Below are 14,572 nucleotides of genomic sequence, written 5' to 3' on the forward strand. Positions count from 1 at the left end.
TAGAGGGAAAGAACCAGATCCTAGCAGGGGATATTTGGTAAATGTGTGATTAGCTTAATTCAGCAATTTTAAAGCTTAAGTTTTTAAGTAAGGGGATATTTTCTTCAATCATAATCTCCTGCCAAAACCTAATGTGTAGACTAGATAAGAGCCAGCAGTCCCTTCCCTTAGCCCCCTTGTGCCATGCTGCCTCTGAGGTGCCAGTGCCTTAAGTGGGCATAGTGTGAAAACAGAGGCTTTCCTACAGTTGACCAGATATCTGATCTGTCAAAAGTCTGTCAGATTCAGCCATAAAAAGGATTGAAGTACTGATACATGCTATAACATGGATAAAACTTGAAAATATTATGTTAAATGGAAGAAGCTAGACATAAAAGGCCACATTGTTGTATAATTTGATCTGTATGAAATGTCCAGAATAGGAAAATCCATAGAGACAGAAAGTAGATGAGGGTTACCAGGGCCTGGGGGAGAGGAGAATGGAGAGTGACTGCTTAATGGGGATGGGGTTTCTTTTGAGGCGGTAAAAGTGTTCTGGGATTAGAGAGCGGTGATGGTTGCCCAACTTGTGAACATACTAAAAACCTCTGAATGGCACACTCTAAAAGGGTGAATTTTACATTATGTGAGTTATATCTCAATAAAAATATAATTACAGTGGCACAGTATTCCATTCCATGGAATTGAGAGAAATAAAGGAATTTTTATAAAAGCAGACTAGGCATAAGTTTGTGTAATGTTAATATTTCTTTGTAAAATTACATGTGCATAACTGTTATCTTCGTCTAATTGTGAAGAAATGTGACTGGGATTCTCTGGGATGTGTATAAACTTATTGGGAGCAGTGAGTAAGTTCCCCCACCCCCAATCACCACCACACACACACAAAAGAAAACAAACAAAAAACTGTCAAAAATTTAGGACCGGGAGCTAGAGTCCTAAGAATTATTTCCAAAGCAACTTTGTATCCTTGCTCAATCTATCCAGTCACCCTAATGCTTCCCCTGGACTCTAACCAGCCCCTTCTCTTCATGGAAACCCATGATGGAAATCTCTACCACCCCACCCCCCCACCTTGGGATGTCCTTGTTTTGAGGGTAATATTGGCAGAGTAGAAGCTGTTGAGGAGGTGGTGGCTTCCTGAGGAAAGAACTGCGGTCTGAGAGAGCTGAGCAAGGACACCAGGGCTTATGAGTAAAGGTGGGGAGGAACTAGGCTGGGGTAATAGGCAAAGCCCTTGGCAGGAACTTAGGCTAAATTTTGGGAGTCAGGTGGGTTCTGGGAAATAACAAAGGATGATGGCTCAGGCCACCCATGTACAGTGAGTGGGTTAAGGTCAGGAGAGTGAGGTGACAGCCTTTTGGTGGAGAGGCACTATCTCAAGGGGAAGACAAAGGGGAGAAAAGGGCTGGAGAGTGGAACATCTGGGGTTTTCTCAATAAACCACAACTAGATCTTACCTTCAGCCTTAGAACTCCAGTTTGGGTAAACACTTGAAAAAAAGAATTGGTGCAGGCCAGAATCTTATCTCCTCTTAATAAATTATGAAGAAAAGCCCAGGATTCTTACACCTCTCTCCCTCATCCTCCCACTCTTCCCCAGATTGACGTCTGACGAATAGCCAGAAATGAGAGTCACACATCCATACCCAGAGTCAAGAGGTGGACCCCAGCTGCAGGCACCCATACACACACTTTAGCCATGCCCTTTTATTATTTCTTTTTCACTGAGACAGGTGGATGGTGGTTAGTGGTGAGGGGTTCCCATACCCCCACTGCAGTGTTGCAGGACAACTCAGCAGTTCTCGTGTTTACTGGGGTAGACATCCCAGTGGAAGCCAATGGCATTGATAATGGATTGGCCAGATCGGCCACTGATGAATCGTAGCACAGTGTTGGGGTGCAAGGGGACAGCTTTGAAATTCTTGCCTCTGTTTTTCCCAAAAGTCAAGACGCGGGACTTGTCAGTCACAAAGACCAGCTTTCTCAGGTAGTTCCTGTACTTTCCCGACACCTGGACCACTGATTCCCCAGGGTCCAGGGAGATCTCGTGCAGCTTTCCCAACTTGCCACCCACGTAATCGCTCCACACCTTGCCGTAGCGCACCTGGAGACTAGGGGCAGGGGTGAGGAGGGAAGAAAGGGAGACACTGAGTAAGGTGATCAGAATTCAGGACCTCTTGGCCTACAGGCTGAGACCTTCAGACTAGTGACAGGGATGACAAACCCCCTGCCAGTCCCACAGAATGTGAGGGTTGGGTAAGCCCTTGGAGATCATACATGGAACTTCAGCTCCTCATTTTGCTGACAAACAGGCTCACAGAGGGAAAACAACTTGCCCAGAATCACCCAGACAGTGAATATCAGAGCTTGAATTTGAAGTCTACACTCCCACCAGGCCCCCACCCCCTACTTGAAACAAGAAAAGGGATTTTTCAAACATCTGAAAGGCTCCGATGAAGGAAGAGACTTGTCCGTGCTGTGCTAGGATACAAATCCAGGATCAGAAGGATGCAGTTTGGGAGAGCCATCAAGCAGAGACGGAGGACGCCAGCGGGGACCTAAACCTTGGGGGGGGAAAGCTAGACAGCTTCCAGGTCCCTCTGAGTTGATGGTATATGATTCACCCAAGATCACAAGTGTGGGTGTGTTAGGGGTTTCGACAGCACAAGGTCTCAAATCCAAGTCCTCTAATAATTTTTCCATATCCTGTTATCCCTGTGACTTGATTGCAACAGATGTGACCCAAAGTGACTGAGAAATACACAATTTAGTAAGATCCTAGAAGGTCCCCAAACCACCGAAACGCAAAGAATCTTACCCTATGATGTAGTAGCTGTTAACTCGGACACGAATGGCAGTGATGGGGCCATCCAGCTGGTTTGCAGAATGGGAGAATCGCTTTCCTCCGTAGCCTCCATACTCTCCACTGAAAGAGGAGGAGCTGGCCTGAACTGGAGGGAAAGGTGGAGTTGGGGGAGAAATCCCCTGAGAGCGCAGTTTCTCCCCACCACCCTTATTCCCCCCACAACTCAGTTCCCACCACCCCAAGTCAGCCACTGACAGCCTTGGCCACCAGCAGTACAGGAAGCTGCTTCCCCTGACTCTAGTGCTGGGCTCCTGGTTTCTCACTTACGCTTACTGGCAGAGGCTGATGCACAAAGAAGGGCAAGAAGAGCAACGGTCAACATCCTGGGGCTGGAGTGGGAAGAAAGGAGAAAGTGAACGTTTACCCTTATCCCCCCAGATATCATTTACCCAGGCACCCCTGATCTCCAGTTGAGGCTCGGGTTTCTTGGTCCTTCAACTCAGACCTCATCCACCCAGTCTTGGTCTTAGAAAGAACTGTCCACACTCTCTAGTCCTGTTTGTCACAAATACTATCTTATGTGTCCTCAATCCCTCTGCCTCTCTCCGGTCTGGCTACAGCCGATCCTTCTCTTCCCTCCCAAGCCAGAAGATCAATCCTGACCTTCTAACTGGATTAAGCTGTGTCAAGCCCTGTTCCCTCCTGGCACAAAGCAGGAAAGGAGTTTTCTAAAGAAGAAGTGGAGGACATCTCCAAATCCTAGAGATGGTTGAGTTTATCAAACCAGGAGTCGGAGCAAAACCTAACTGAAGTAGGCCTGTGGTAGATTGGCCCAGTCTGTGGGACATCTGGGGCATAGTTTAAATTCCTAGTTTCATCCTAGTCTCAAATCAGAAGGAAAGGAGCATTTCAGAGGTGTGTCTCTGGGTCACTTGGAGAGTGAAGGTGGTGATAGAAGAAACAGCCAACAGCACTGTCCAAGCAGTTCTGGTGCAGGTGGGATAGACTGAGGAGTTGGAGAAGAAATCGGAACCGGCTTAAGACAGATCCCAGGCACCTGGTCTATTTGTCATACCTCCTTCTCCACTAACACAAATCTGGCCGTAGGTGTATCCTGGGTGTCTCCAGTCCTTAAGCTGAGATCCAGATATCCTTACACCTAAGACTAGCTCACAACCAGATGCCCCGGTTAGCTGACACGCAGGTCTCCCCAGCCATTCAATCCAGGAAGCCTCTTCTTCAGCTCAGCGTGAATCCCCTCTAATTCAAATCCAGGCATCCCTATTACCCCTCAGCCCACACCTCTGTCACCCCTCACCTGGCACTTTCAAGTGCAAAGTAACCCCCTGGAAACTTCCAGGTCTTTTATACCTCGTCCAAGCCCTCCCTCTGCTCTTCATTGCGTGAACCTCACCTCCTGAGCAAACATGATCAAACTCTTAGGGTCAGTTGTCAGGCAGGGTCTGGAACATCTTATCCTGCCCCAAGGGTTACAGGTGGCAGGGTGGGGTCAACTCTGGACCAAAGCCCAGATCTCAGGAGAGGCAGAATAAACTTGAGAAAAGATCACCAACCGAAGGGCCAGCTGCTTTGTGTGGGCAAACTTCCTAATCACCTCTGGGTGTGGTCCAAGGTTCTCCTTCCCCTATTTGGTTTCTGCTGGTGCCCTCACCTGCAATCTGCCATCTTTCAGGATAAACATTGTCCTCTGCAGGTATTTGAAATATAGATTCTCCTGGAAAGGGATTACACTCCCAACACCTTATACTTAGGAATGCCTACTATTTGCCAGACACTTTTTTTCTCTCCCCTTATATTTTATTTGAAAAAATCCAGAGTATAGAAAAGTTGAAAGAATTGTACAGTGAACATCCCTATGCCCACCATGTAGATTCTATCTTAATATTTTGCTGTACTTTCTATTTTTTCCATTCATCCATCCGCGATCTGTCAGACTCTTCACAAACTTTTTCTCTCTGAGAACGGTGACTTGAGGCCACAGGACACCTGGAGATCCCCCTCCCTGGAACAGGTAGAGTCAGCGCAGCAGGCAAGTGGGAAGCTGAGGAAGTAAAAGAAGACAGGTCCTCCTCTGGGGGCAGTTCTGGGCCCTCAGGACTCCTGGGCGCCATAGCTGAATCTTCCTGGGGCTATAGCCCACACAGGGCAACGGCTCCCTCCTGTAGGTCTGAAACTTCCCCAGGGTTGGTGTCATCGATTTCTTCTCTTCGCCAGCCCTTCTCTTCTGGGACCCCTCTAGGACTGGCCCTCCGACCCACTGTGTCAGCAGGGCAGAAAAACAAAGCCCAAGGAGGGGCTGGAACCCTTAGCCTTGGTTAGTAATGATCAGGAGCGTGGCATTTGGAGTACCCCACCCCCTTATAGGCTCACCATCTGGGACTGAGGACTCATCCCAGGAAACACAGGGAGCCCCACCCTGATGAGCCGGAAGTAGGGTGGGGCTCCTGGCAGGGAGATTCCGGGAGCTAGGAGGGCAGCCAAGGAGGCACTGTGTGATCTCCCCTCTCCAACCTTCTGCAAGTCCAAAACGAGCACATCCTGGAGACAACTTTTACTTCATTCCAGCCATTTTGTTCTCTTATGGCTTTTGTCCTTTCCTGTGCTTGCCTTTCTTCCCTGATTCTCTCTCCTTCCTTTAATGTCTTGCTCTTTCCCTGACATCTCTTGCCCTGAGGTTTTCCCTTTATAGTCTCTCTTTCTTGGTGCCTCTTCTCTTCTTTGTCTCTTCATCTCTCCCAAGCTCTCTCTCTAACTCCTCCCCCTCTCTCCTCTCATTATCATGCGTCTCTTCTTCTTTAATAGGAGCACATCACAGAGTCTGTGACCAAACACAGGGAATCAAAGATGGCAGCTCAGGGAGGTCTGAGGTGAACACCTTGGTAAAACACCCTCACATTTCCATGACTGACACATCTGGGACCCTCAGAATAGAGGCTCCTACACTTGTCATAGGTTCAGTTTCATGCCAAGATCCAGAGTCTCCTCCATGCCTGCAGACTGGTCCCTGGGTTCCGGGCAAAAGTTCCTGAGTCCCCTTTCCAGAGTGACAGAGATACGCTTCCTCCAGTGGGAGGGGTCTCAGGGTTCATCCTCTGTCGTCCTGGAGACAAGAAAGGCCACTGTGTAGCTAATGCTGGTACATCTTAGAGTTTGCGCTGATGCTGTGCCTGAGGATCCAAAAGGAAGAAGGTGAAGGCCCTGGGACACCAGGCCCCCCTCTGCTTCTACCTCATTAGCTCCTATTTAAACTAGTTCACATTTAACCCATGTGCCAGCTGGGTGCCTACCTGCCCAGTCCCTATAAGCAGTGGAAGGTACCCCTGCTCCAGTGCTACAGGCAGGGAAAGTCCAAAGCCTGCCAAGCTTTCTGCTATCACAGGCAACTTACACTCACTGACTCCTCTGCCCTTTAGCAAAGCGACTAACTCAGCACATGTTTATGGAGCATCTCTATGTTGGAGGCACCACCCCAGATGCTGGAGAGATAGTAAGGAGGAGGGGAGTCAAATCCCACCCTCAGGAGCTTTCACTCTAGCAGGAGGAGTCATCAAATGAATGTTACTACATGATATGTGCTATGAAGAAATCATCAAAGCAGAGAGAGAACGTGAAGAGGGATGGAGAGGCCGCTGCTCTGGCTTAAAGGGTCCTCTGCTCAGGTAATATTTGCAAAGAGACCTGATTGAAGTGATGGAGAGAAATAAGATATTTGAGTGAGGAGTGGGCCGGGCAGAGGGAACAATAAGTACCAGAGCCCTGAGCAGGAAGCACGTGGGATGAATTCAGAAACAACAAGGAGGGCAGGGTGGCTGGTGGTAAGTGAGGGAAGCCAGTGGGAGGCAAGGTCTGGGCAGCAGCCAGCGGGCGGAGGGCGCAGGGCCTGGGAGGCCATGGTCAGGAGTTTGGATTCCTTCCGAGAGTGAGGGGAGCCATCGAAGGGTTTTACCTTTTAAAAGGGTTCCTCCAGATTTTGATAGAGTGGAGAATGGACTACGGGTGGGTGAGGCTGGGGAAGGGAGGCCATGGCAAGAGGGGAGTGACCCTCCCCCCATTTTGCTGGGTCCCTCTCGCCTGCCCTCCTGGACTGTCCGAGAGACCCTCCCTCCCTCAGACAAAGCAGCTCTGTCTTCTCCAAGTCTTGGTGCATGTTCAGACCCCAGGGTGAGAATCTGCCCCTTCCCCCCATCAAGGAGTTTTCACAGTATAGTTCCAAACAACGGTAGATCTGTTTCCTGTTAAGAAAAAAACATCCTCCACCTCCTCATTTATACATTGGGCCTCCCTGGAGGTTTCATTTGAGCAAAGGGTTTTACCATGAAAACAAACGTGAGCTTGCTTTTCTGCTCACTCTTCACTGTTCCAATGGATAAAGTCTAGAGAGCAGAAGTGACCTCACTAAGTTGAAAAAGGGGGTTCTACCCGCCTGACCCTCATGCCCCACACGCCCGCCCCTCAGTGGCCTGCAGTTTGGTTTTGCTACTCCAGCTGTTCCCAAAAACCGGCCTCTTCACCGGTGCCAAATAGAAATGCGAAGAGAAAGGAGGAGACAGAGTTTGGGGTGAGGTAGAAAAAAGTAGCTTTTATTGCTTTGCCAGACAAAGGGGGCCACAGTGGGCTAACATCCTCAAGACTGTGTGCCCCACCCCGGAGCGGGTAGTGAGGAGTCTTATAGTGTTCAAGGAGCAGGGTGTGGTCAGCTCGTGGACATTCTTCTGATTGGTTGGTGGTGAGGTAATCAGGAGTCAGCATCATCAACCTTCTGGTTCCAACTGGTCTGGGGTCTACGCGCTTGTAGACAGTGTACAGTTAACTTCTTCCACCTGGTGGGAGTTTTAGTATCTGTAAAATAGCTCAAAGGTTGTGGCTTAGAATAATATCTATAGTCCTTGAGGAGGAACTAAAGGTCCTTGACTTTGATTAATGGCTAAAGTATTATTATTTTGTCTTGCTTGACCGTTTCCCTTTCTTTCTGCATTTTCTCACTTCTCTGATTAAATTTATTCTTTGACTAAAGTTTTTCTACAGACAAAAGGCAGGCGGAGGACATGGGTGGGGGTCTATTCTGGGAAAGCCTCCTAGGGTCCTGCTCGGTTACATGGCTGCCCAAAATGCTCCCCTCCTCTGCCCACCCAGTGCCTTCTACCCTCAAGATATTCTGCCCATACCACCAGCTCGGCCACCCCCTGTGCCCACCACCAAGCCTGCTCTCCTCAACTCCCTTCTCTTCCCAGCCCCTCACTTTGAACAGAATTCATGGCTCCTTTCTCTCATGGTTCTGTCCCCCACTCACAGCCTCCAGCTGTGCTTCCTCCATCACTAGTCTGGTTCTAATTACCCTGCACCGCAATTTATCTGTTTACAGGGAAGGCTCCTCCACTGAAACGGGAGCCCATCCTAAGGCAGGAACTGTGTAGTCCCCACCTCTGAATTCCCAGGTCCTGCATCTCACCTGGCCCAGAGCAGGCGTCCCCTAGAAATGACTGTCAAATGCGTCAGCTGCAGCGAGACTCCTATGAAATGTTCCTCTTTTGACTCTTCACACAGCTATGTCTCTCTTCTCACAGGGTTGCATATGGGTTTTCTTCAATTTCTCATTTACACTTCCCCTGAAGAAATTCTGTATTCAGAAGAATACTGGGCATAAACACAGAATTCTGTGTTGAGGTCCTCCATCCAATATTTCTTAGCTGTGTGAATTTAAGGAAGTCACCTCATTCTTTAGAGCCTATATTTCTGCATTTACAAAACAAGAAAAAAATATCTCAAGATCAACCAAAACCCTAAAGGACAGTGTTTTTCAAACGGTAGATCTTAACCCATTGGTGTGCCATGAAATCAGTTTAACAGCTCAAGATCAGCATATTTTAAAAGTGGAATAGAAAAGAAAATAGGAGAGCAGTGCATGTAACAAAGTTAAATATTGTTTTTTGTTTGTTTTTTTTTTGCGATATGTGGGGCTCTCACTGTTGTGGCCTCTCCCGTTGCGGAGCACAGGCTCCGGACATGCAGGCCCAGCGGCCATGGCTCATGGGCCCAGCCGCTCCGCGGCATGTGGGATCTTCCCGGACCGGGGCACGAACCCGTGTCTCTGGCATCGGCAGGCGGACTCTCAACCACTGCGCCACCAGGGAAGCCCCAGTATTGGGGTTTTTTGTTTGTTTGTTTTTTGGGTGTTTTTTTTTTTGGCCCTGCGGCCTGCGGAGCCTTAGTTCTCTGACCAGGCATCGAATCTGGGGCCCTGGCAGTGGAAGCGCCGAGTCCTAACCACTGGACTGCCAGAGAAGTTCCAATATTGTTTCTTGAAGTAGTGCACTTAAACACTCTATCTGTGTGTAGTGGGTCGCGATATGAAATGTTATTTCCTATTACAAATTGCAGTTTTTTAACTCAAAGGGTAAGGTTCAAGTACAATTTCTTCATATACCAATGCTATTTGTTCAAAACTGTCAGGCTAGAAGTGGATTGGGACACATCTAGGGCAGTAACTAGAGTGGCTCTGGAGACCCAGATTTGGGTAGATAAGTGTACACTGTTAATAATTACTTTAAATTGAGATATAATTGACATATAACATTATATTAGTTTCAAGTATATAGCATCATGATTTGATATATGTATATATTACAAAATGATTATATATTAATCATTTTTGAAGTCAGAAACCTATAGCGATGTACCAAGAATTTGTGGACAGAATGTTGTATTATAAAGAGACATGGGTTAAAGCTTGGGTCCAGTCCTTACTCTCTTCATGACCTACTGAGCCTCAGCTTCTTCATCTGTATATTGGAGATAAGGAGATCAACCAATTTCTGTTGACAGGCCTGGCATGTGGTAAGTACTGGGTAAATGTTTATTCTCTTCTCCCTTGAGAATTTCACAAAACACGGCTTTCCTTTTTGGTCTCTTTCAGATAAAGGTGGTGTAGGCAGCCATATCTTTTTCATCTGCAGTTAGCTTTATCTTATGGTTTAGCTTGAGTTTAGATCCTGGAGATCTTGTCAAACGCATCATAAGCCTTGAAAAAGAATTTTGTGTAAGTTGGCTTGAACAACTAAAGTTAAAGTCACTTGGGAATCTGGTTTTTATTTCCTTTTATTGAGATATAATTACACGGTAACTTTTTTTAAGCTCTGTTTTTGCTTTCAGTCTCCACACCTCTTACTGAATTATCAACTGCAACTTTTAATTTTTTTCCTTTGTTTAGTTTATTTTTCCTTCGTTTCCTTTAATTTGTTTTCCTCCTCCTCACAAAAATAATCACTCTCCAGAACATATGACAATATAATATTCAAAGGGATGAAATCCTTTTCCATCTGAGTGATAGGATCAGCTATATCCAGTGCTCATATATGCTGGATAAACTATCAAAGTGGGAGTCGCTCCACCAGGAAGCAGTCATTCTTGCTTTGTGTCAGGAGGAATTCATCTAAAAATAGGAGCAAAAAAAATAAAATAAAATAAAAATAGGAGCAGATTTGGTTTCCTTTACACATCACGTGAAGTTCAAACAGTCATCTGCTCTCATGCATGATGTGTTCTGCAAATGCATTAAGACAGAGATAGTGTGATGTGCTGGTGAAAAGCACAGACTGTGTTGGAATCCAGCCACCACTACACAGAGGGCACACGTGTGCCTGGGGCAAGTTATTTATTTATTTTTAAACAGGAGAAAATCAAATAACATGTGTACATGGGAGAGTCCCAGAAAAATTGAGTAACTCGCCAAAATGGGCGAAGCCCTCATCTTAAATGCCACCCTCAGCTAAAGACAGAAGAGGATGTTGAGGGTGGGGAGAGTCCATTCTGGGAGGTGTGCAGGAAAACACACAGTAAACAAGGGTGATTGTGATGCAGATCTAAGCATTGTCTTCTCCACGGATAAGAATTTGTAGAGAGTTGGTCATAAAAATATGGAATGCTTTGGACTTCTCTGGTGGCGCAGTGGTTAAGAATCCACCTGTCAGTGCAGAGGACACGGGTTAGAGCCCTGGTCCGGGAAGATCCCACACGCCGCGGAGCAACTAAGCCTGTGCACCACAGCTACTGAGCCTGCGCTCTAGAGCCCATGAGCCACAACTGCTGAAGGCCGCGCCTAGAGCCCGTGCTCCGCAACAAGAAAAGCCACCGTAATGAGAAGCCTGTGCACCGCAACGAAGAATAGCCCCTGCTCGCCGCAACTAGAGAAAGCCCGCGAGCAGCAACAAAGACCCAACGCAGCCAAAAATAAATAAGTAAAATAAATTTTTTAAAAATGGAATGCTTTACAAATTGTGTCCTCCTTGTGCAGTGGCCATGCTACTCTTCTCTGTTTCTACGGTTTTAGAATATGTGCTGCTGAAGTGAGCACCTGTAGCAAGTTATTTTACTTCTCTCTGCTTTTGTTTTCTCATCTTAAAAAAAAGAAGGGTGGGTGGTAACCGTACCCAGCTCTTAGGGTTCACTCCAGAACATGGCCTAGTGCACGGTGAGTGCCAAGGGACTGTTTCCATATGAATCAAGTGTGCACAAGTAAAACAACACAGTCTCACATTCTAAGGAGGGGCTCCGTCCAGGGCAAGTGAGAAAATCATAAAATTTCTAATTACCCCTTGTGTTTTAGTTATACACCTAAATCATATATTCCTAGCCTTCTATACATATGCTTCGATTTCGTTTTCTTCCTTCCCAATTGAATACAGTGCAGACCAACTAAAGCCCATTGCACGTCCAACTGAGGCCGGCATCATTGATTTTAGCATTCGCAGTTCTTCTCAGCTTTGTCCCTATTGTACCAAGGCCATGAGATCTCGCACCTTTTCTCTAGTATCGTCACTTTTTCATGTCCACTCATTTTATGAAAGTGTGAAGGCAAAATGGTCAACTAGCCACAACTAACCTGACACACAGGCCAAGGTAGCTTGAACTTGATGGGATCAAAAGCATTTACTGAGGGAACCTGGAAAACAGAAATGAAGTTCCCCACCCTGGAGGGGCTCACAGCCTTATGAGGGGCAAACATAAAGGAATACATCTTCAGAGTGCGGTGAATGAGCACAGCGGGTGGGCATATGGGGATTCAGCCAAGCACAGAGGAGGAAATGCACATCCCACCTGTGGCCAGCGAAGTGTGGTCACTGATGCCAGGATTGCAGAGTGAAAAGAGAGAAGCAGGCTGAGGTCCATCCAGCGCTATCACTTGTCTTGGGCAAATTACTTAAAGTCTCTGAACCATCATTGATAAAGGAACAATAAGATTCTCTTCATTAAAAAAAAAGATACAAATGAACTTATTTACAAAACAGAAATAGACTCACAGACATAGAAAACAAACTTATGGTTACCAAAGGGAAAAGTGGGGGAAGGATAACAGGAATTTGAGATTAAGAGATACACACTATCATAGGTAAAATAGATAAACAGCAAGAATCTACTATATAGCGCAGGGAACGATATTCAATATCTTGTAATAACCTATAATGGAAAAGAATTACTTTGTTGTACACCTGAAACATGATAAATCAACAGTACTTCAATATAAATAAATAAATAAAAATTTTTAAAAAAGATCCACTTCAAAGGGTTATTTTAGAGGATTAAATGAGATAGAAAAATGTGTTCAGTAAATTGTGAGGTACATAGAAGACACAATCATTTATGGCTGGGAGCAGGGGCATAGGAGGAATAGAGACATTTTAACAGGGTAGGACGGTCAGTGGAGGGTACAAAGTGGGAAACACCTTCCTTCACTACAGGAGGAAAGTATCAGAGCAGATAGGGCTGCAAGAACCGGAAGAAGCCAGTGAGAATCCCCAGGCAAGCCATGAATGAAGCCAAGAGCAGACCTTGATATTTATGATTACTAATCTCTCCTTGCTAGGGTGGGGATAAGGGGTAAGGGGGCCAACCCCATTCTGGAGGGCAGAGAATCAGCAAGGAAGAGAGCTAGGGCTCCTGCCGAAAACCCCAGCTTTCTTCGTGGGGAGAGAGGAAGAGATTATCAGCTGATGGAGAATTGGTGGCATTGCGCAGGTCTCTTTAGGGAAGCTGTGAAATGTTTGGAAGAGCAACTGTCGGGAGGGGAACGAGAGTTGTCCAGATCCATGTTACAGGGCGACTAGAGGCACTGACTATCGTGGGTTGTGTGATTTTCTCCAATAGGACAAAGAGCAGGTGGTTGTATTGGCTCAAGGCAGAAGGTTTATGAGGAAGGCTGTAAGGAGTGGGGTTGAAGTGATTCACAATGAAGTCAAGGTTATAGAGGAAGTGGGGTGAGGTCAAAGAGGGCGGGTAGTCAGTGATGACCTCCAGGATGTGGGCTCCAGGAAAAAGAAGTGTCAGTAAGATGGACCATCAGGTGGAGCAAGAGGAAGGGGAGGCTCGGTGCTTGGGGAATTTGATCGTCAATGTAGAGCAATCCTGAATGGTAAGAAGGTCTAAGGTGGTCCCTAGTGTGGAGGGGCAGATCTTTATGGTCTTGAAAGATGAGATGAGAAGCAATGCTAGGTCAAGGTAAACAAGGACTGAAGTGCTAAATGAGGTTCTTTATATAAAGTATTTAATATTATCTCAACAGCCCTTCAAGTTGGGAATTTGGGAAAAATAGAAATTCAGGCACAAATTAAGAAGACTGCCAAGTCCTTGGAGCTATTAAGATGGGAAGCTCAGCACAGAGTACTCTGCTCAATATTCTTTTTTTACTTTTTTTGGCCATGCCGCATGGCATGTGGGATCTTAGTTCCCCGAACCTGCACCCCCTGCATTGGAAGTGTGGAGTCTTAACCACTGGACCACCAGGGAAGTCCCTCTGCTCTGTATTCTGTAACAACCTAAATGGGAAGAGAATTTGAAAAAGAATACATGATATATGTATAAAAAAGATACATGTATATGTATAACTGAATCACTTTGCTGTACACCTGAAACTAACACAACATTGTTAATCAACTATACTCCAAAATAAAATTAAAATTTTTTAAAGTATAAAAGAAAAGAAAAAAAAGATGGGAAGCTCAGATTAAATCCAGGGCTGACTGGTTCCAAAGCCCAGGTTCTTTCCATCTCCCCAGATTTCCCCAAAGAGGTGGCACTTTGGACCTCTCTAATTCATTCTCATCATTTTTCACAGCTCTCAAGGTTGGAATCTCTGACTCTTGAGATCTTGGGGAGCCAGGTAGGTGAGACCTGGCAGGCCCTGACAGTGATAAAGCTCTCCTGAGCTCAGCGGCCCTGTCCTTATTCCCTGTAGGCATCAGGATGGCCCTGGGTAAGGGATGGAACTCTCAGCTGGTCTGGGCGCCCCTGCAGAGAGGGCAAAAGGGAAAGGAAGAGCATCAGGAAACACCTGGATCTCTTGTTGCTCTGAATATATTTCACGTGATTGACCTGCTCAGGAAGTCATTCATTCAGCAGGAGGAGGACATGGGAGATGGTGAGATCCGGGTTCAGATTCAGCTCCAGCACTTGCTAGTTGTGTGACTTTGGAAGACACTAACCAGCTTTCTCAGTTTGCCCAAAATTAAGGGTATTTTGGGACATGGAACTTTCAATGCTAAAACCAGGAGAGGCCCGGGCAAAATAGGATCGTTAGTCACCCCAGACAGGCTACTCAACCCTTCTAAGCCTCAGTGTCCAAGTATAAAATGTGCCCGTCTGCTGCCCGCTTCTCTGCTTCTCACACCTGAGGCTGCACTTTACAGAGAACACGAAGAGGGAGTGCGGTTTAATTCCGTCTGGTTGGGAGAAGCTGAGGGTTGACTGCACG

At 46.5% G+C, this 14,572-nt stretch overlaps 1 protein-coding gene, 2 long non-coding RNA genes and 1 pseudogene across 3 annotated transcripts in view; 1 reads left to right on the top strand and 3 right to left on the bottom strand.

The window, feature by feature from the left end:
* LOC132438835 (uncharacterized) overlaps window positions 1–14,572 on the top strand; it is an 85,713-nt gene that overhangs the window by 7,789 nt on the left and 63,352 nt on the right. The gene's annotated exons all lie outside the window — the stretch shown is intronic.
* Window positions 1,795–3,190, bottom strand: ZG16 (zymogen granule protein 16). Its single transcript, XM_060032785.1, has 3 exons — window positions 3,136–3,190; window positions 2,821–2,953; window positions 1,795–2,113 (listed from the first exon to the last, which is right to left on the bottom strand). The coding sequence occupies exons 1-3, from the start codon at window positions 3,188–3,190 to the stop codon at window positions 1,795–1,797; spliced, it is 507 nt and encodes a 168-aa protein (XP_059888768.1).
* LOC132438831 (uncharacterized) lies at window positions 7,392–11,805 on the bottom strand. Its single transcript, XR_009522232.1, has 3 exons — window positions 11,708–11,805; window positions 8,279–8,446; window positions 7,392–7,649 (listed from the first exon to the last, which is right to left on the bottom strand). It is a non-coding gene; the product is annotated as an uncharacterized lncRNA (long non-coding RNA).
* LOC132439082 (U6 spliceosomal RNA) lies at window positions 11,080–11,179 on the bottom strand (annotated as a pseudogene).

The sequence above is a fragment of the Delphinus delphis genome, chromosome 15, assembly GCF_949987515.2.
Source record: "Delphinus delphis chromosome 15, mDelDel1.2, whole genome shotgun sequence".
NCBI classification, from domain to species: Eukaryota; Metazoa; Chordata; class Mammalia; order Artiodactyla; family Delphinidae; genus Delphinus; species Delphinus delphis.

Coding starts and splice junctions, on each gene's coding strand:
- ZG16 (XM_060032785.1), bottom strand. CDS start 3,190: ATGTTGACCGTTGCTCTTCTTGCCCTTCTTTGTGCATCAGCCTCTGCC. Junction 2,954..3,135: donor ATCAGCCTCTGCCAGTAAGC/GTAAGTGAGAAA, acceptor CTTTCCCTCCAG/TTCAGGCCAGCTCCTCCTCT. Junction 2,114..2,820: donor AACAGCTACTACATCATAGG/GTAAGATTCTTT, acceptor CCCTGCCCCTAG/TCTCCAGGTGCGCTACGGCA.